The following is a 22,681-nucleotide window of genomic DNA, read 5'->3' as shown; positions in this document are numbered from 1 at the left end:
TCGACCTTCAGGGCTCCAAGCAATAAAGTCATAGCGTGCCTAATCACTTTGTACAGCTCAAGCCCTAGTCATGGCATAGTTTTCAGCTTAATGGCATCTTTCATACACCAGTGGCACAACAACCGAATACAATGCTCCAAGTGCAGCTCCCCAGGTTGAACACTTTTTTTTGCAAATGCAATGTCAGCACAATGGTCGAATGCAATATAGTGCAAAAAAGGACACTGGTATACATTTTTCTACCTGCAGTCAAAACCTTATGCATGGAACCCAATCTTTCTTTATATTGCGACTTAAGTGCAGTTTACCTGCAGTATAGCCTCTGCAAAGTTCAATAAATGCACTGAAATGAATTGATCAGGGAGAGTATCGAGATGGCTTACATGTTGATGCTGTTCTCTGGAGGGCCCTCTGACAACTGTGGTAATCTCCTATACACCAAATGGCTTGTGCAACCGTTGCCAAATGAAAACCTAAATATCATGCCAGTTTCCAAATTCAGAACATAATTGATCTCTTCTGAAAGTATCAACATTGTTCAATTTACCAGAACATTGCATGCAAAGAATCTCATACTTCAGACTTTGTCTTTTAACTTCAGCATTTAAACTATTAAAATTTCACCTGCATAATTTTTCTTTTGGACATAAAATAAATGGATTTTTTAAACTAAAAGTAAAAAAAGAGCAGCAATCACAAACATTTGCTTTTTTCTCCACTTTATTTCAGATGACAAGCTCTCGCACTAGATTTTAAACAAGCTGGTGAATGCTGGCAAATTATTTCTCCCACAGAACTATACCACACGCTCCCAAGACAGCATAAATATGGTTCATCTAACATTAATACAACATTGCATCAAATTACATAATTAATTGATCGTATCCAAGTATTAACTTATGCAATCAAAAGGCATACAAAATATTACAGACATCATAGCCTGCAGAAACTCAAAAATTATGCTTCTGACAAGTTGGTAAATTTCCAATATTACATCAAGAAAGATTACAAGTTTCAGAAAGTTACTGTACAATATGAATTTAGCTACAACAAAGCATTTCTACCTTAAAAAAAAATTACTCTCCACGTAATGGGCAAACCCCAGTGTAAATTTTCTGCACAAAATGCAACATACTATTAGCCTGCCCCCCCCCCCCCCAAAAAATCTTTGTCTCAGGCTCTCCCTTTAGATCAATTGTGGAGTGACAGTAAGGCCTTATTTTTAAAACTAAACCCGTGTGCTACTATATACGATGAGCAATGCAATGTGCAGTCTAGTGAACCAAAATGCCCTTTGGTACACTGGAGACCAATGTGACAAAAGAGGGGATTGAATCAATGGTATGTCACATGATTCTCAACTAAAATACAATTTAAGCCTTTTTGAAAATACAATATACATTAGAAGAGAGCATTCAAATGTACTGTTCTTGACTTCAGTTAATGATATATTTTTTTAAAGTAACCATGGAATATGTTGTGCATTAACCAGATCTAGTGCGACTGTGGGAGGGCTTGTAAAAACTGTCGAAATGTATAGTGAGCAGCCAACATGGTTAAATCTTTTGACGCTATTGTGCAAGACACTCAACCAAAGGAGCTGTGCACAAGATTCTTGAGCATTGCCACATTCAGGCAAACTTTCAATGAGATATTAAAAAGCTAACAGTTATTTAGCGATGCATGAAATGACTCAAGAGAGGAAGCAGGGTGGAAAGAGGGAAACTGTTTAAAAGGTTCCAAGTTTTTTTGTTTTTTTTTTATAGACATGTGGAACACAGTAAGTAAAAAAGTGGCAGCAATTTGATGCTTAATTTAGCCATTCTACATCTTTGCATCTGTAAACAGCGATGCACATGCCGTAGTCTAGACGCTCAAACCAATTGTGGCGGAACTTTCTTATTCTAGTTCAGAAACATACAGCAGCAACTTTTTAGCTCAACAAAAGTAGATCTGAAGGCAAGAATCTCAGGGTTGAAAACAAAACACCACCTCATCTCTCAACTCTTAAGGAAGCACCAGTTGACATTACAAAGCACATCTAAACATTTTACGTTCCTCTGCTGAATTAGCCAAACTGGCCATCTCCAATGCCTTCAAATGAATTAAGTGATCAATCTTCCGATATTATTGGATGCAGCAATTATTTCGATGACCATTGGAATCCTTGAACCGTAGACGCATCTTGGAACGGTATTTCTCCAAGTACAGGAGCTGCTTACTATTAAAGGCCCCATGTCGTTTTCTATAATATAAAACACAAGGTTTGAATGTACTCCCATGCAAGCTGTATCTTCCCAGTCACCATTCAGTAACTTTCCCAAAGCAGAATCCTTCAAAATCATTTATCTGCATTCCTCACGAATATTAGCCATGTCATTTGGTTACTTCAGTTTTTTTAAATAATCCCATTGGTTAAAAAAAAAAAATTAAACACTGTTGGACAATTCAGCCCAATATTAATGTACTGAAATGGTTAATTGGGAGCATGTGGGGTGCCTACCAATTCAAAATGTTCAAGGAATAAGGTTCCTTTCAAGATGGAACAGTTGTCTACTGGTCATAATTTTGATGCTAATGCTTAAATCTAGTTAAATATTTGGAAAGGGTATAGGAGAAAAATACATCTAAAGTCAGCATTGAGGCAATGTTTCAGGCCGAGGGAATTGAGGCTTCAAAGAGATAAAAGGCACCTGCATTTATAACCACACAAATTAAATACAGTCAAAGTAACGCTACATTGGTAAGATAAGAGGTAAAATGGGCAAGAAGAGAATGGGGAACTTATGATATTTATGGTTTAACTTATTTGTACACTGCAAGCAAATAGGAAAATGGTAGATGCCATGACAATCTTCTTTCTCTCAAAGGAAATTTTAGCACAAGCTAGTAATTTTCTAACAAACATCTGAAATTAGTTTAAAATAAACAGGCTGTTGCACATGTAAAGCAATGTTTATGAAGTCAGATTTCCAATTTTCTTTAAGGCATGAAAATGTGTTTTCCAGTATGAGTAAAACTAGGTGTTGGAATAACTCAGCTGGTCAGGCAGTATCTGTGGTGGGAACGGATAGGCGATGCCCCAACCCGAAAAGATGCCTTATCCATTCCCTGCCCGAGTTACTCCAGCACTGAGTTTTGCTCAAGATTCCAGCATCTGCAGTTCCTTGTGAAATAGAGATAAAGTAAATACATATGAGATTGCAATTATTTCACCCAAAATAACGGTCAGTTGTGTCTTTTAGCTAACGTTGAGCTCCAAGACATTAAAACTGAATCCAACCAAAACATTTCTTCAATACCTTACTTGAGCAGAAGTAATTTCATATCAGCACATAGTACACCTGGTTATTTTGAAGGACAATACAAACTTCACTTACTGTCGAATGAACTGAACTGCATCTTCGTACTTCATTCCACATTCAATAAGCGCCAAGGCCACCAGAACTGGAGCTCTGTTTAAAAAAATTGTTTCATTCACTCCCAGTCACTTCACAAAAGGTAATTGTATCCATCATGTTCCACAATCAATTTTTGGCTGTATGAGGCCTGGAGACATAGTGCCCAAAGGAGTTCTAATTGCAACCACTGACCCTTTTTGATGCTTTATTCACACAGTATATAAAAATAAAAATCCGGATGTTAGAAATCACACATATTATTTGAGCCCCTAGCTAATCCGCAGCAACCCTTAACATGCAGAATTGTAAACATTAATCTTCAACCCCACTAGTGCTGGTTACAAACATTCAAGCTATAACCGCCTCAATTTAATCACATAGAAGATTTCTCGAGAGCAGTTAATTCCTACTAGTACATTCTACATAAATGGAGAATAGAGGGATAACTAGTCTAAATTTAGTTTTTCTATACTAGAGCGCCAATTTTAAAGCCATGATTCAAGGACAATGCATTAAAGTTGAGAATGTCAGAATAATACGCACCGTCCAAGTCCTGCCACACAATGGACAGCAACACAGCAGCCAGGCTCTTCTCGGAACTTAACTCTCAAAAGACTAAGCCAATCATCCACAATCTGATTGGAAGGTGGAGCACCATCATCAAATGGCCAGTCCTGTTAAAAAGACAATTCCTATTATGTTTTAAATTAGCAAATTTGGTAAGTTTAGATCACAACCATTTTCAACATAGAACAGCGTGTGAAATATTTTTTAGTAGAGCATTTTTTGCACTCATGCATCCATTGGGCGAAAACCAAGGAATATGCACAATAGAGCAATCTTTGTAATAACCCTAGGGATTAAGAGTCCAGTGAGAAGTTTGCAACCAAATTAGGTTAGGTACACAATTTAGCATTCATGTAGAAACATAAAGTTATGTCAATACAATCTTAAGCTGCCTTAACTTATATTAGGTAGAATGATAGAATCAAGCGCAACTATGAGACAATTAGGAAACTTACAAACCATACTGATCGATCACTCAACTTGGGATAGCCACTGCTAGCCAAACAAAACAGGATGTTGTTTGTAGTGCCACATCTGCTCAACAATTTGTGCAACATTCTAGATCAGCATTGCCTATTTGTACTTGATTTATCAGATAGAAATTACAATTTAAGCCAAAATCAATTTTACTCACCAAAAACTGAATGCCTTCTTTTTCAACTGGAGATGTATCATAAGTTGCTTCACATACTCTAACAACTGTGGTAACACTGTATTTCTTCAATTCCTGAAAAATCATTTAGTATGGTAAAAAAACATGACAAGAGTTGAAGGCAGCCAGCACACAATATTATATTTCTTATATGCAAAATGTTATGGTTAAAAAGCATATACTAGATTTTGGTCGATTCAAAGACAATAAATTTAATTTCAGATTTCAATATATGTTACTTAATGAGCATTTGTTCCTGTGTGCAAAGGCTCCACAACACTAATGCAAAACTAAATGACACACAATATGAAGACTATTTCTTGCATCTTTTTAATTAATCAAGCTCTTGCTTTGAAAAATATACAAAGGCGGTCTTCTGTAAGAGACCGAGTGGGAAGAAAACCTCAACCAAATTTTGAATTTTTAGTACAAATTAGCAAGCCGAATCAGACATGGCCAGCAAACGCTCGAAGGGCCAGATGGCCTCCTCCTGCACCTATTTTCTATAACTATAGCTCAACTACGGCATAGAAATAAATGGATCTGATTTATATCACTATTAACCACGTGAACCACAATGTATTCTTCACCAACTTTGCAGCTGTTTTAGTACCAAGCCTCGCAATATAATGCAACCAACCAAAAGCAGTATCCTGTAGGTGAATAAGGATCAACCACCAAGAGAATCATTACATGATCCTGTTACCGCAGAGGAACTCAGTGGGTCAGGCAACATCTAAGGAGGCCAGACAGCCAGTGTTTTGGGTTAGGATCCTTCTTCAGACTCATTACATGATTTTGTTACCCCCATAATTAAAGACTGAATGGTGCAAGGAAATCTCATTAGGTAAAATCCCAAGACCATATTTAATGATCAGATGGTCTCAGCAGATTGTACTTCAAAATTTTATTACATGACTAAAAGTACATTTCCACATAGGAAATCAAGACATTGCAATATTTCTGAAATAGTTTCCAGTATTGAAGCAGTAGGAAGGGGGCAACTCCAAGGAATTATAATGACTTCATCTAATTCTGAAAACCATCTGCATACTAAATAAATATTAAATGCACAAATCCTTCAAAATGGACTCTCACCTCTATGAACTTATTTACGGTTGCATTGGTAGGGTTGTGTGTGATCAGGAATCTCATGTTTTTGTAGGTAATTTCCACAGGTGCTGGGCGATTCATTCGAGCCATTTTCATATAAAATTTGCACAAATCTTAAAAAGTGAAAAACTATTGGGCAAAAAAGCTGAAAATAAAAGGTTCAGTTTTGTCAAATTCCACCGTCAATGGAGTGCTTACACTTTCATAAGCTTTTGATGAAGCTCTTGACAAGCCACAAATCTTCAATCCAGTAATACTGTGACCAACGAAATAAAAACAGCCCACTTGGTTACCCCATCCAGATGCAGTCTCCGAAGAATCTTCCTCTAACTCCCAGCTGCGAGTAATCTGCTCTTGAGGGGGTTTATTAAGTGGAATAGCAGTAGATTTCTACAGTTCACTTGTCTGCATAGACGTCGTGCTGTGCCTGGCAGTAGTCTCCACTGCCCTTCAGAAACTCCATAAATGAGTGACCTAGAACACCACAGAACTGCTGCAAGAGGAACAAAAAAGGCATTAGATAGAACATTTTTCAGAACTTGCACATCTTTCCTATCTTAAATGTAACTTACTCAGCAAAATTATATGCAGCCTTATAAAAAGCCAAATCCTCAAATGTATACACACAACTTGCTGCTAAACCCCCGCCCTCCGAGTTCGTAAAGACACAAACTCTGGTGTTGATGAGACACCAAACTGATACGATGCTAACATAACTAAGTGGTACATCAAGAAAATGCAGAAATTATAATTTAATAATCCCATTATAAACGTAGTCAATTCACCCAGTGTATCGCCTATTGGAAAAATCAACATTAACGCTACAGGTTTTTACTTGTTTGCCTACCAGTTTCAAAATTCATTACTGCCAGTAATAGTTCACACTTTGACACATCAGAGCTTTGCAATTAAATAATTAAAAATGCAAGCCCATGAACTAGTCTACTTAAAACACACAAAAAAAACTTTGCTTTTACTGTTCAGGCATATTCTACTATTTAATATGCTGATTTGAATTCCATGCAAATGGCCAGTGAGAATGAACAATCATAGGCACATACACACGCATATATACACAATAACAATGTTTGTTCCTTCTGCAACAAGATGTTGGAATGCAGATTAAAAATCAGTAGGCAGGCAGAAATCAATGGAATGTAACTCTGTGCCCAAAGTCCTTTATAATCTTGACGTTAGCATTATGAAGTTCACTTCCAGTCTCATTCCCCTTGTAAAATCTTCAATATGAATTTTTCAAAGTACACACTGCACTGATGCAACAACTGCATCTAGATATCTAGAAATGTTTTCATTCGCCAAACCGTCTGTACAGAAAATTCATTTCACGGCAATAGTTCAAAATTTCTGTAATTCCCTGCTCCATTAACGCAATAGAATAAAGATTAGCACTGAACACAACAAGAAATATTACTCTAAGTGGATAGCAACGTAGTGTTAGATTTCATCACATTGAGTTGCATCTGGTTGCATCACCTCAAGACTGCAGTGCCGTTGAAAATCTTATTGCAATGTACAATGAAATATAGCTTACATGAAATGGAGCACATGGGGTAGTGCAAATTTATAATAGAATATTATCAAACGGAAGTGAACAAATCATGCAGAACTCCCAAATGTACTTAACCTTCACTGAATATTGTACAGGTATTTAGATCTAGGCGAGAGATGAACACTCCTTACGCACATTCTAAATAGTCTTGCTTAACACATAAACTGTACGATAAAGGGCCTGTCCCACTTTCACGACCGAATTCACGACGTCTGCCGGGTTTGCCCTTGACTCATACTTGCAGCATGGTCATCACGAGGTCGTAGCAGGCCGTGATGCTAGGCGTGAGTACTCGTGGCATCAAGTAGGTCGGGGCGTTTTTCTAGCATGATGAAAAATGTCCACGAGTAAAAAAGGCCGTGAAAGTGGGGCAGACCCTTTAGGAAAGTTTCTGTTGGATGGTGAGAAAACCATGCATGTTGGTGCCATGCATGTTGGTGCGTTAACTGTCCACTGTTAATTGCACGTTGTGTAGGGAGTCAATTGGAATTTAGGGAAAAATAAAATTAATGATCAGCACTAGTGGATGCTTAACAGTCTGCATGGTTTCAATGGACCATATGGGCCTGCTATCATGCCATGTGAATGTAAATTTAAATATATTTATCACCAAAAAAATGGTGACTTGAGCGATGAATATTTATGCTTGGGAGTCAGTACAACCACCCTGATCATTGACCCTTGAAGGTGAACACTTTGTTCTTGCCAGAAGATAAAGTTATGCTACTGCCTTAGTCTGGTGAGCAGACCTCTCACCTCACATTGCTGGTTCACATCCCACATTAGACACCAAATAGTGGACACCCTCAGCACCAGTCTGAGTTCCACACTATTGGAGGTCCCATCATTTGTATATGACAGGAAAGGGAGGCCTTCCACACCGTCCTATGGCGATCTGAAGAGTTGGCATCCAGACCAATGCATATCCCCAAATGAAAATAAACAGATAACCAAGTTACTTTTATTGTTTGTAGGAACAAAGTACACATTTTCTGCTGTTTTTGTCTGCACTACATTAGCAGGTGCAATGCACCTTTCTGCCTACAATGCATTCTGAAACTCTCAAGACTATAAAACTAATTATTCTACCGATACACAATACATATATAATGCAGCAAATCAAATCAAATGAGATTAAACGTTTACAAGCATAAATCAAAACATTAATTGAAATGTTTAAGAAGGAACTGCAGATGCTGGAAAATCGAAGGTTGACAAAAATGCTGGAGAAATTCAGTGGGTGGCAGCATCTATGGAGCGAAGGAAATAGGCAAAGTTTCGGGTCGAGTCTGAAGAAGGGTCTCGACCTGAAACGTTGCCTATTTCCTTCGCACCATAGATACTGCCTCACCCGCTGCTCCAGCATTTTTGTCTACCATTAATTTAAATGTAAAAGCCTAAGTAAGACTGTGTGAAAGGACCACTGGTTGAACATAACTTGAAACATGCAAGGAAAGGTGGAAAGGACATTGTCTCCAAGCACAAGTAACAATTTTCATAAAAGTTTAATGATTTATGACCGATTCACAGGACTGAACATTAAGCAGCCCTAAATGGCTTGAAGCTTCTATATTGAATACTTTGAGCATAGATTAGATTTGTGATTTACGTCATTAAGTCAGCTAAAAAGTACCAAAAGATTGAAAACAGGTCTTCTTAAAAAATACTGACAATTCTAACAAGAACTGGATCAGGATTATAAACATATTTAGGTCATAAATTTGCCCAAATACAACATTAATCATCATTTACTAAAATTAACATTCCAATAATACTCATTATAAACTTTATCGGAGGGGATTTTGGAGAAAGTCTGAAGTATCTCAAATCTCAATTTTAAGCTTTACCTGTGGGGATTTTAGAACAAATCTGTTATTGGATTAAACAGAATGTTGGACTTCAACAGGAAAAAAAATTACAAAGCATCTAGTTTTCAGAAGAGATGTTCCAAATCAGAGAATGCCATATGAAATGTAGAATCCTACTATTTAATAAAAACGTGCATCGGTTTCACCTTCCTTTAACCCAAGGTGGATACACAGCTTGTGCCCATTTATTGCAACAGTGTTAAGAGAAATTAAATCTCATCCCCCCCCCCCCCGCCCCGGCAGGATATGGAGAAAAATCATCAACATACATAGCAGTTAAATAAAGCCTAACTAACACGTCAAGGTACCTGTTAGTTTATCAGTAATTAAATGTTTAGGCTGTGGTGGCAATCTTTTCCAGCATGTTAAACAACAGATTGTGTACATCCCAATTACCACAGTGCATCTTTGAGTCGAGCAACAAACTCTGATCAGTGTTGCAATCTATCCAATGAAAACTCAATGTATAAACCAGAAGCTACCAGAAAATTATTTTGCACAGTGGCACTCTAGTAGAGCCACTCTATCAAAACTACAGTGACGCAGATTGTAAACTCCAGACTGTCCAATAATCAGGATTTCAATCTCCCAGTAACCAGGTTTCCTCCAATTTCTCTGGATTTCTCTCATATCAAAAATTTGCAGGGAGAATAAAAATGGGATTAGCATAAATGGGAGCGTGTTGGCACTTGAGGGAGGGGTGTGTGTGTGTGTGTGTGTGTGTGTGTGTGTGTGTGTGTGTGTGTGTGTGTGTGTGTGTGTGAGAGAGAGATATAAGCACGTGTTTTTATCCACACAACTTTTTTACTCATTTATTATATTGTTTATAGTGTACTATGTTTACATATTCTTTGTGCTGCTGCAAGTAAGAATTTAATTGTTCAATCGGGGGCATACAACAATAAAACACTCCTGACTCTTGTAGACTAACTGGGCCAAATAATTTGTATCTATGCCGTATGACTCTGACCTCCATGACAAAGTAGTTCATTAATGTCCATGACTACCTCTGTATATTTAATATACTAAGGAATGGTTGCATGTCACAATACAAAAGGTTCTATAACCATGTGGAAGTCTTCCACAACAAAAGCATACTTAAATAGAATTAAAGCAAAAGTGTGCTTTTGACAAGATGCCCAAATTACATAAACAAGTCACAGGCTTTTAGTGCACTGAAGTAACATCAATGGGATGCAAATAGTCAGCTTCATTCAAAAATCAAAATACTACAGAGGATAGAAATCCAAAACAAAATCAGAAAATGTTGGAGACATTCAAGTCTGGCAACATCTGCAAAAATTGAATCTCATGTTGAGATCCAAAGCATCAGAATCTTGAATGCTTCCAGCATGTACTGCTTCTATTTCAGCAAGTCAAGCTGTTTGGCAAAAAGCAACTGATGAATAACTCTGACTTATCTTTATTGCTTAAAAGAACAATTAGAGGGATGTGGTGGATGATGGGAGCATGGAAAATGTTGGTGTAGAACTGCAGTGCAGGAACAACTAAGTATTCAAACAAAGTGCTGCAAAAGGAAAATAAAACAGCAAATGGCAGCAATGCAGCACATTCTCTGCAGACAGAAGTGGTCAATTATCATGGCTGCAGTCGGAAATGTAGACACTGCATTTAGTTATGCAGGACTCAATAAGCCTATGTAACTAACCAAACTTTGGCATCAACTACCAAAAGCAAGGATGTTGGACATTGAGGTCTCCGCATTTATGCTTGTACAGCTTCTGGCCCCACAATGTTTTGCTGTTAAAATTCAACTAGGATTTTCATTCTCCCAATGCTGATCTGATCTAGAACATGCTGAAAGATGCACCTTAATTGAAGTCTCTGAATCTCAACATGCCTTCAGATCTCCAGCTCTACCCAGTTGTAGCAAACTCTTTAAACCTACAACTGACCTAGCTACGGTTATTATCACCCTCGACTTAAGTCTCAAATCTTACTTGAATCTTCCACAATTGTGGGAATTTTAACTACAATCAGTACACAAATACCAACCATGGATTTATGTGACTCAAACAACACAAAACAAAATGCTCACATGGTGGAACAATCATTCCGTCTATGGGGGCAGAATAAAACCTTTATTTATAGTCTCTCTCTCTCACCTGTGTGCCAGAAATGAAAGTCAAGTATGCAATTCAACAAATATGTTAAGCAAATCTGATGACAGCACAGTTAGCCACTTGAGCTTGAACATGGGCAACTAGATTTAAGTTCTAATTTAAAGTCAACATGAATCAGAACCAATGAATCAATGCCAAGCAGAAGATTTGTGTTAATGTGCTATAAATTTATTATGAAAAATCCAAATTGCTCTTGCAGTACAAGTTTTTTCTTCAGAGGGCAATTCCACCTAAATCCTGCTCATATGTGGAAGATCTTTTGTAGAGGCACTCATAAAATCAAGCATGCAAATCCACCTTTTTAAAGTCACGATTAACATCAACTCACTTTGCGTCACTTGTCATTTGAAACCACTGAAGCTCAAACACAACTTTAATGAATAAATATTACTTGGAAATTGTGCGTCACTGGGAATTCAAAAGGCAGGTCATGGATCTAATGTACAATCTACACCAGTTTGGCAGAGCAATACCAGATACAATCATCAGCCCTCAATGAAAGCAACCATGATGAGAAAGCAACCAGGGGTCCCCGATGAGAATTGTGCATAAGATACTTGGAACAATCTTAATTTGGGGTTGCCTCCATTCCATCCAAACCAATCTGTTCCCCAAAAGGATGTGAAATTGAACAAAGGATATCCAGCAATCCATTTCACCAACTTAAAAGCAGTCGGAGTAAACATAAATTGCCAATTTGATAGCTACCACCTATTACATTCACTTAAAAAAACAATTTAGAGACTAAACGTAGATATCACTGTTGATGTTTGTTTTTTTATCATTCTTAACTGGCTCTGAACCAAGGAGTCAATGGTATTGGTTGGTCTGGGACAACACTAGTTTTAGACTGGATGTGGACTTGCTCCCTTATAGGGTATAGGTGAGCAGATTAGCTTTCACAATAATCCAATCACTTCATGGTTACAGTTACTAATACCAGCTCTAATTCCACATTTATTTAATCACTTGGATTCAAATTCACGTCTCTGTTTGCGAGCTTCAAACCTGGCCCTGGCACAACTGATATACCCCTGCAGCCATATGCATTCACATCTACTTTATGGATCAGCAGCCTATGTAACAGGCCTCACAGGTACAATGTCTATTCAAGAACAGAATTAATAAAATGAAGAAACATCTATTTCTCATTTATCTGGGAATTGGAAACTAATTGGAGCACTAGAAAAAACCAAGTAATGGGCTCATGATCATCAAGAAATGTACCTAATTTAGAAACACATCTAAAATTCCAGGATTCATTCCTTGCTCTCATCTTCTATCAATCCTTGCAAATTCTGTATGTTTGTACTGTGAATAATGCTAGCACAATATTCAAAATTCTCAAGTCACTCTAGAAATGATAATCTATACATTCTTAGTCCCAATGACTCATTAACACAATTGCTCTCACTAACAGAATAACTGCACATTAATATCAATGTAAAATCACAAATTTCAATTGAGGAGATTGAATTTACTAAATTCTCAATTTGACAAAACTAACAACTTATCCTAGATTTCTTAAAAATGACAACGCACCAGTGCAGTAAATTGCAAAAGCTTTTGGACAAGATTAAAAACATTCATGTCCACATTGGTGGAGCATTCAATTTTTGATCAGAAAATAATGTTCTGCTGATGCAGGGTTAAAGGAACATACAATTAAAATTTAAATAGACAACGATTATTGGGGAGTTATAAATTGTCACCCATGGCACTGATTAACCATTACAACACCAAAGATAAATCTACTCAAACAATGCACAATTGTAGAACCCATTGTACGAATATTGTCCGACCCGAAATATTACATATTCCTTTTCTCCAGAGATGCCGACTGACCTCCAGGATTTTGTATCTATCCACTGTATGCAAATGTTGTTCCATAATTTAGAATTGAATCATAGATTTGTTTTATAGCACATGCAGTAGATAAGTGTAGCTGTCTTCATAAAATTTACTCCCCAGAAATATCTTAATTAACCCAAAAAATATTTGGATTTTCTTTGCACTGATGCTGGTTGGTTACTCAATCGGTTTTAAAAGATAACCTTAAGGATAATTGGCCTTTCACAATGTCTTCCCATAGGACAGTTCCGGCTCAGAAAATTAAGCCCACCGGCTTAAACCAGGATGGCAAGACGGCCAACACAGCACCAAGATTCGAGCGCAACACGTGCATGGACTGAAGGGCACATTTAATAAATTTCACAGAATCAAGAGATGTTAAAATGTCAAATGACACACAGAGCCACAAACATCGACCAGTTGCAGTTCATCAAAAGAAACTGCACTGCGATACTAATCGGAGCATCCATTTTAAGCTGAACTAGTGAATGAGAGGGAGGTTGGTTCATGCTGAAATCTCCACTAAAGCAGGTTAAGGTGTGGAGACTGGTATTAAATGCACGCAGTCTCCTGGCCGCCATGCGATTTTACACGTTGTACAGAGACCAAAGCCCGTCGGGCAGCGTTCCTGGGAAGGCTACAAGCCAGATCGCCTGCTCGACCCGTGAAACCTCCGGCTAAACTTTCCAGGCGACGACAGACAAAAAGCAGCTGGAAAGGGACCGGCACGCACCTATCAGGCGTCTGTTGGCCGTCGGGGACCCGCCGAAAAAGCTCCACAAGCCAGCTAGTGCACCGTGATGCGCCGCCGCCGTGTTGCAGGAAACGTGGCAGCCAAGGCGGGCACGGCAGGATCCCAGCGCTGCGCCGGGAGAGCGGAGCAAGAGAGCAGACAGCTGGCGGGCGGGCGGGCTAGGGGGCAGGAAGGGCGCCGGTCCGTCCGCACAGTCACAGTCGATGGGAAACGCTGCACGGCTGGCGCTCGGCGAGACTCCAGAGGCGGGCAGGACGGACAACGAAACGACGCCAACCCGCAGGGGTGGGTTCAGGAGGAGGAGAGGCAGCACCCTGGTCGTGGGATCTTCTTCCGCCCCGCCACCGACAAAGCTGAAGGGGAGGTGTATGTTGAATGCAGAGAACATTTGTTGGTGGGGGGGGGGGGGGGGGGGGGGTGGAAGAGGGAGAGGGAGGGGGGGAAGAGACGGGCCAGAGCCATTTCAGCCAAAGATAATCTTTGATTTCAGCGGCGGCCGGGAATGCGGAGACCACCCCATCTCCGGGACTCGCAGCGGCTGGGTGTTGGGGACGGAGAGAGACGGGTCAACCAGCCCATGAGCCTGTCACCCCCCCCCCCCCCCCCACACACAGGGCCCGGAGCCCCCGCAACACCTCAACCCGAGGGTAGGAGGAAGGGGTGTTGAAAGTAGGGTCAACCGACCCATAAGCTTTCCACCCCCCCACTTCCTCCTCCTCGTTGGGGCCAGGAGCCCCTGTAATATCGCATGTCGATGGCAGGAGAGGAGGGTGGGCTGCTGCTCGCCCCCGTCCCCCGGAGGAGAAAGGAAGGGGTGGGTGTGGGGGAGCTTGGAGGCGAGGGTGGAGAGCAAAGATTATCGTATCTTTGGTGGAGAGTGTGGGGTCAGCCAGCCCTTGAACCTCCCCCCCACATGAGGGGTGAGTGAGTGAGGGGTGGGTGAGTGAGTGAGGGAGAGTGAGGGAGAGTGAGTGAGGGGAGAGTGAGTGAGGGGAGTGAGTGAGGGGAGTGAGTGAGGGGAGTGAGTGAGGGGAGTGAGAGTGAGAGTGAGTGAGTGAGGGAGTGAGTGAGGGGAGGGTGAATGAGGGGAGGGTGAGTGAGGGGAGAGTGAGTGAGTGAGGGGAGAGTGAGTGAGTGAGGGGAGAGTGAGTGAGTGAGGGGAGAGTGAGTGAGTGAGGGGAGAGTGAGTGAGGGGAGAGTGAGTGAGGGGAGAGTGAGTGAGGGAGAGTGAGTGAGGGGAGAGTGAGTGAGGGGAGAGTGAGTGAGGGGAGAGTGAGTGAGGGGGAGAGTGAGTGAGGGGAGAGGAGAGGGGAGAGAGGGAGTGAGGGGAGAGTGAGTGAGGGGAGGGTGAGTGAGGGGAGGGTGAGTGAGGGGAGGGTGAGTGAGGGGAGGGTGAGTGAGGGGAGAGTGAGTGAGGGAGGGGAGAGTGAGGGAGTGAGCGGGGCCCCTGGAACATCTCCAGCCGAGGGGCCGGAGTTTGGCATCTTAGAGGAGGCGACCGTTTAACGGCGCGCGCGCCCGTCCCGTCCCCGCGCGCCCCCTCCTCTCGCCACGGACACGCGCCCCCCTACACACACACGGGCACGCGCCCCCTACACACACGGACACGCGCATCTGCTCCCTCGGCCCGATCCCGGACACGCGCCCCCTACACACACGGACACGCGCCCCAGTCCTCTCGCCTCTCTGCCGCCGCCGCTCACTTACAGGGTTGTGCTTACTCATTGAAGTACGCGTCTCACTCAGGCGCTCCGCTCCGCTCCACGCTGCTGCCCTGTTTGTCTTCTGTGTGATCCGTTGTCAAGCTTCCCCCTCCTATCTTTCCTTCCTTCCCTCACCCCCTCTCTCGCTTTGTTACCCCCCCACCCCCTTTTTACATAGAAAAATAATAACTTCTAGTGTTTCTGTGGTGATAAGCGCCGGCATCGGTGTGTGTCGGTCGGCCGGGCCCCGCTGTGTCTCCGTCTCCGCCCCCGCCCGCCCGCGGACCCGCCTTCTTATAACCTCCCCAGGTCGGCTGACGCACTCACACGTCACCCGGCCGGGCTCTCCGCCAATCAGAGGGGGTGGGTGCGAGGAGCTCGAGCGAGTGACGCGGGAGGCAGCTGGCGCGAGCCGGTTAGAGCCCGGGCCGGGCCGGGTCGTCTCTCGAGTTTCCTGGGAGGGAACTCACTCTGTGCATGCAATGCCTTTTTCATTTCTGCATTTTAACGCGTGCACACGGAAAGAATATATTACAAAGAAAGAACGCAAAAAAAAAAAAAAGATTATGCACGGGAAGAATTTGAAAAAAGGAGAGTGTAAAAACGATTAAATGCAGAAATTGCAGTGTTCTTCGGCGCAAAGCCTATATCGGCAAATGTCACTTACATATTTCTGGAGTGGTCACGAGTGCTTCTAATGTTATAAATAAGTGTCCTCATATTTTGGAATTGCAAGATGGAATTGCAAGATGGAAAATACGCCTATGCGTCGTGTCTCCGAGCCACCCCCTCCCATTCCCCATTTCATACGTGAACATGTAAGAGAGTGGAATGATAGATGATGTGTTTCCAAGACAATTAACAGGGAATGCTGTCAGATCACGATTTGCTCGAGCTGCGGGGATTTGTCCTTATGACATACAGAGCAGTGACAGAGGATAATCAGAAGTCCAGAAGAAAGGTGCAAATTAAGGCTTTGTAAAAATAAAAGTCAGAGAGTTTAAATAATGTTAAGTTCTATTGGAAATCTGTGAACAGATTGAAACAGGTGAGAAATGCATTTTGTTAATGCGCAGGCTGCAAAAATAACAACACCAAATATGCTACTTTTCCGGGGAGCTGAGCAAAAGATTTAACTAGAAATGAATGTTTGTTAGCATATTCAAAAGGTCAATAATTTCTGAATAATATTGAGATTAAATTAAAGTATAATGCATGAGAGAAAGCAGTGGATATGTACTAGTCTCAGTCTAGTACTGAATAATATATTTCAAACTTAACCCAGCACAATCTCAGAATGGAAACTTTGTTTCTATTTGAATAATATTGAAAAACTTCAAAAAAGTAACATTTTCAACCACAAGTTATGAGAATACTTTTATTTAAATAGTATGTTAATATTTAGTATTAGTTACAACGTTATATATATTTAAAACATTTGTAACTATAAATAAACATTCTCGTATAACTTTTGAATGAACATTTCTAGTTAATAATGCTAAAAGGATCATAATGTAGCTACAAAAGCATATATTGGCCAAAGCAGGAAATCCAAAGTAAATACTAACTGGGCAGAAACTGTTAGAATTGCTCAACAGGTTAAGAAAGTTCTGTAAATGGAGAATGCAATTAAGACATCAAGGTCTAAGACCTTCTGAAGCTTAAAATGTTGACTTTTCTTTGACCTTGTTGGGTGTTTCCAGCACTTTCTGCTCTTAGACAAGGTCCACCTTGTTTATCTCTTTCTGCCCAGTGAGCCCAATTAGTTATGCAATGATAAAGAAATTATAAACTAATCATAACCATCAATTCTGTTCATTTAGGAGACAATAGATCCAGACCATAGGTGAGGAAACTCCATAGGTAGAGTTTTCAGAACCATCGCCTCAGAGTCACCTGTTGCTCCCAAGCACGCTAGATTTACCACATACAAATATCACATGTCTCGGAATATCCTCTTGCGTTAAAAATAGCTCATCTATATTAGGTTCTCAAAGAAAACCAGCAAAGTGTGTGGGACTTCACATATATAAGAAAACATAATAAATATGAACAGGAGTATTCTACTAGACCGGTTGAGCCTGCTTTACGACTATCTAGATTTATACTGAATCGATGCATGTATGACTTCTTGTTATTCCTATGTGTAAGTTTATATTTCATGTCTTGTATATGCATATTTTGCACTTTTGCAAACTAGTTATCCATTCCCTAACCATAGTATTTCCAAATAAGTAGAAAGCTAATGATCAGCGGGAGGCCAGAACTAACATATTAGCTTCAAATTAAGACTATAAAACTTATTAGGTACAAATTAAGACTATAAAACTTATACAGTATAAAGTATCTATTGGACATTTGTCCTCCAGTCTCCTGAAAAAGGTGAGGAAATACAATGGAAACAAATGCAAAATCATTGTCTGAAAGCACACTGGTTTGTACTGAGGTGCAATTCACTTGTGAGGAAGATAGAAAAAAAGGATAGCAAGTATACATTCAATTGAGAGGGAGATAAATACAAGCTTGCAAGAATACATACTAGCCTCAAATAAATTCAATAAAGGATACAGGTGAATTTTCTTTACCCCACCAGTGGAATGCACCAACACATTAAATATAGTTGGGATAAATAGCATTGTTGTATAGAACATAGAACACTACAGCACAAGAACAGGCCCTTCTTCCCACAACGTCTATACCGTTAAACTAATCCCCTCTGGCTGCAGGTGACCCATATCTCTCCATTCCTTACATGCCCTGGTGCCTATCTAAAAGCCTCTTAAATGCCACTATTGTGTTTATCTCCATCAGCACACCTGGCAGCAAGTTCCAGGCATTTACCATTCTCTGTGTATTTACCTCCACCAGCAAGCATCTCTGCACATTTCCTATATATTTTTCCTCTCTCACAAGAAGGGACAGAGCCGGCTGTACTTTTTGGGAAGGCTCCGCTCCTTCAACGTCTGCAGTAAGATGCTGCAGATGTTCTAACAATCGGTGGTAGCCAATGCCATCTTCTTCGCTGTCATGTGCTGGAGCAGCAGGGCAAAGGCCGCTGATGCCAATAGGATTAACAAACTCATCAAGAAGGCTGGCTCCGTCCTGGGGACGGAGTTGGATTGATGGGAGGCGGTCTTGAAGGGGAGGATGCTCCACAAACTATGGAGCATATTGGACAATACAGCTCACTCCTTATAGCTAATGTTGTCTAATCCAGGCAGCATTCTGTTAAACCTAATAAAGCTCTTATTCAGCCTTTCCAAAGCCTCCACTTCCTTCAAAGGAACAGCCAGAACTGCATACAATACTTTAAATGCGGCCTAATCAAAGTCCTATAAAGCTGCAACATGACTTCCTGACTCTAATACTCAATGTCCCGACCAAGGAATGCAAGCATACCGTATTTCTTCCATACCACTTGTGTTTCCACTTTCAGGGACCATTGGACTTGGACCACAAGATCCTTCAGTACATCAATGTTGTTAAGGGTCTTGCCATTAAATGTATACTTTCCTCTTAGATTTGACCTCCCAAAGTACAACACCTCATACAAGCGTGGATTAAACTCAATCTGCCATTTCTCCGCCCATTTCTGTAGCACTCTATTTCCCAGCCTTCCTCATTGTCTGCTACTCCACCAATGCAGTTCAGGGAAATCTAAACATGATGATAAAGAAAGAAATGGAAGGATCCGTTTATTGGATGCAAAGAAAGATTATCACATTGACAAAAAGTTAAATTATAAGCCTATGCTAGTTTTCATCATTTACCCTGTTTTATAATGCAAAGATCACAGATCGATATCACAGATCGATATCATTGCTAAATTGTTCCGTTTCATTTTGGACCATGAATAATAAAAAAAAATTCCTGCAAGGCAGACAACATTGTTCCCAGTTCATGAACAGCAGATTCTTTTACAAATCAGAAATAATTTCCCCCAATAAATTATACCTGAGCAACAATGAAGTGAGAGAAGAATCATCAGTGGTGCTGCAGTGAAAATTAGATACAATTAAAAGGCCAAAATGAAGGACAATGAAATCTTGAAGAGTCATAGAAATGGAGTGGGGTGCAGTGACAGTGAGCAGGGAAGCTATGGATGGTTTAAACAGGGTATAACAGCACTATAATAAAGCACAGTATTGTATATGTATGGATTATGCATTGGTCACACTTTCACCTCTGCTTCAATAGCGTTGTGGATTCAAATCTCATTTCAGAGGCTCAGCCCAGGTTGACACCTGAGGGCAGTACTAAGAGAAAGAAAGAAAGATGTATTTACTTAGTTCTCCTTGCAATCACAGGAATGATCGGAACCACCTTACATGATTAGAACTCACATGACTATCTAGATGCCGTATTTGGTGATTTCTGATGGTGTGAGCTTAGTGGTTGTGGAATCAGTTTCTTATTTGCAAGAAATCTCTCTCTCTCTGTCTCTCTCTCTCTGTCTCTCTCTCTCTGTCTCTCTCTCTCTCTCTAAAACTCTGATCCTCTGCTCTTCCGGTTTGCGCGGTTTTTCTATTGCGGAAAAACAGTACGTGATGGCGCTCCGATTTTTCGCCTGCTTACTCACCGTTCGCCTGTGCTGCGAGTGCAACAAGTTTGTTCCGATCGATGGTAAATTGTAAAAGTTATTAAGGTTTAAAGATCGTAAAAAACGCGCATGCGCAGATTGCTGTCAGTCACCACCACACAGATTGGTCTCCTCTCCTATCGCCGAGACAGCCGAGCTGAGGGCCCCAGCCTGGGGCCTGGTCAAGGTGTACCAGCGTCTTGGGGGCCGCAGCGACACAGTCTCCACTTCCTGCTCTGCGGGCAGCTCGGGCTCGCCTGCCTGCCACCCTCACCCCGCCCCCAGCTCAGGAAGCCCGGCTCCATCGAGGGCCAGATCCGCGAGTGCTTCGGCAGCCAACAGCCAGGGCCGGGCCGGGCGGAGTACGAGAACCAGGCCGAGTTCCAAGCTGCTCTACGACCTGGGTAGATACTGGGGCAGGGAATGGGATTGATGGGAGGAGGATGAGGGAAATGGGGAGGAGGGAGATGGGGTGGTAGAGGGAGATGGGGGGGCAGCGCCGAGCCCCGCTGTCTACCCGCTGACGATGGACGCCGGGGGAGAGAAGGCGGAGGGAGGGGGGGAGAGAGGGATGAGGGGTGAGTTAGAGGGGAAAGAGTGATGAGGGAGGGATAGTGGAGAGAGGGATGAGGCAGGGAGGGGTGCTGAGGGAGGGGAGAGAGGGAGGGAGAGAGAGGGAGGGAGTGGGGTAGAGGTGGAGTGCAGGGGAGGTTGGGAGGAGGGTAGAAGTGAGAAGGGGACAGGGAGGGGTGGATTTGATGGATGGGGGGTAGGCGTGAGTGGTGGAATGTTGCGTTGGGGAACGGGTTGCGTTGGGGGACCAGGCCTCCCGTGTGAGTCTAGTCTAGTCTCGTATCTCCTAAAAGCCTAACAACCACCACCACCACCCCTGGCAGTGCTTTCCATGCACCCACCACCCTCTGGGTAAAATATTTGTCCCCAACTCTCTCTGCTTGTGTTGCCACTTTAAGGGAACCATGGATCCAAAACCAACATCCCATCAACAGATCGAAGACATGATCACCGCATTTCTGTCTATAGAGGCGTTGAGGAGGAACTGGCAGTTGTGGGTTCTTTCGATTGCAGATCGAAGAGCGTTTCGTTGGACGCCAAAGTTATGAAAGGCGCTATATAAAGGAAGGTATGTGAACACTAGTTTGTGAAGAGGGGTAGGAACATGCGCGGGAATATGTTGGACTTGAATCAATCACAAAGTGATCATGAACAGGTAGTGTGATGTGAATGAGTCACTGCAATATTTTGGATGCGATGTTCTGTTAGTGTTGACGTGTTCGGTGCGTGATCCTGAGTCACCGCTTAACTGGCCAGAAACACGATCGCTTGAGTTCAAAAGACGTTGTTCCACTCACCCTGATCGGATGTAATGAGTTCGCCCGTGGCTGGAAGGCTGTGTTTCCCTTGCCGAATGAATGCTGCAGAGGCAAGGGAACAGGATCACACACTGACACGGCCGAGCGCGGTTTGAGGTCAACTTCGGAAGTGTGGCAAATAACATTTCCTTTAACTTCCAGCCGTAAACCAGAAAGATGATTGATGCCGTCGACTATATTGTTGAACGGATGATGCTGCGATCATTTAATCGCCGGCAGCTCTCTTTGAGAACAGGAACAGGGTGTTTCTCTGAACTTCGAGTTAACCTTGGTGGGGGGACAGGGAACAATGGGCAAAGGGGGAAAGGAATGCAAGGAATTTGTAATACGAGTCACTGGTCTGTGCTCCATTATCCTTGCCCGGAAAGTCCTGGTCAACTTTAGGGACGGGCCACCGATGGATGGTGTTAGCACCACCCTGCACAGTGCTGAAACCACCCTGACCAATTGTTAATCCTCACTCAGCACCAGCGAAAGCCCATTTCCCGCTCGTTATCACTTTCTTGTTGGTGACTGGTGAGATCTTATTCGGAGCAACTTGCTTTCTTTGTTCCTGATGGTAACGCAGGTCAGGCATTTTACTGACCGTATAATGCTTCGGGACGCCATGAGATTGTGAAAGGAATTAAATACACGCAAGCTCTTTCACTCCTTGAATCGCTTTTTGTTGCCTTGATTCTTTTCATCCTTCTCCCAATTCAACAATTTCTCATCTGCTCGAACCTTTGAATCCCTGCCGGGTTTGAAGTTCTCTGCGAGAATAGCGCACGGCAGAATTCCGTTCACGCTGCACCCATTCTCCAGCAGAAATCAGAGAGATTAGTCAGACAATTTCCCCCCTAAATTCTCTATGTATTTGTGCCATTGTGAGAACAGGTTTTAGTCAAGTTCCATGTCAAGTTTCATAGGACCAATTTACTTAATAGATTGACGTTAGAAAACAGGCGAAAGCAAAAACAATAAGTAGATGAAGCTGTAGCTGGGGCTTTGGTTGGCATTGTTTGAAAAGGTGGCAACATCAAGTCATCTACTGACCCCAAGCTGCATGGGCAGGTGACAAGGAGGTCGATAAATTTGCAAGTTACCCT

At 41.9% G+C, this 22,681-nt stretch overlaps 1 protein-coding gene across 4 annotated transcripts; it reads right to left on the bottom strand.

Annotated features, from left to right (window-relative positions):
- Positions 1 to 702: 702 nt before the first annotated feature.
- On the bottom strand, positions 703 to 21,797 carry ptp4a1 (protein tyrosine phosphatase 4A1). 4 transcript variants are annotated; one of them, XM_033021873.1, is made up of 7 exons: positions 15,628 to 15,889; positions 8,060 to 8,198; positions 5,719 to 6,226; positions 4,603 to 4,695; positions 3,945 to 4,075; positions 3,381 to 3,455; positions 703 to 2,245 (listed from the first exon to the last, which is right to left on the bottom strand). In XM_033021873.1, exons 3-7 carry the CDS (start codon positions 5,827 to 5,829, stop codon positions 2,128 to 2,130), a joined length of 528 nt encoding a protein of 175 aa, XP_032877764.1. In that variant the 5' UTR covers positions 5,830 to 6,226; positions 8,060 to 8,198; positions 15,628 to 15,889; the 3' UTR covers positions 703 to 2,127. The 4 variants fall into 4 exon arrangements, with proteins under 4 accessions (XP_032877764.1, XP_032877763.1, XP_032877760.1 ...); XM_033021872.1 differs by lacking the exons at positions 8,060 to 8,198; positions 15,628 to 15,889 and adding an exon at positions 21,573 to 21,797; XM_033021869.1 differs by lacking the exon at positions 8,060 to 8,198 and having other exon boundaries at positions 15,628 to 15,939.
- Between the last annotated feature and the right edge of the window lie 884 nt (positions 21,798 to 22,681).

Source organism: Amblyraja radiata, chromosome 5 (assembly GCF_010909765.2).
Source record: "Amblyraja radiata isolate CabotCenter1 chromosome 5, sAmbRad1.1.pri, whole genome shotgun sequence".
Taxonomy (NCBI): Eukaryota; Metazoa; Chordata; class Chondrichthyes; order Rajiformes; family Rajidae; genus Amblyraja; species Amblyraja radiata.
This window is presented reverse-complemented; position numbering and strand designations above follow the sequence as displayed.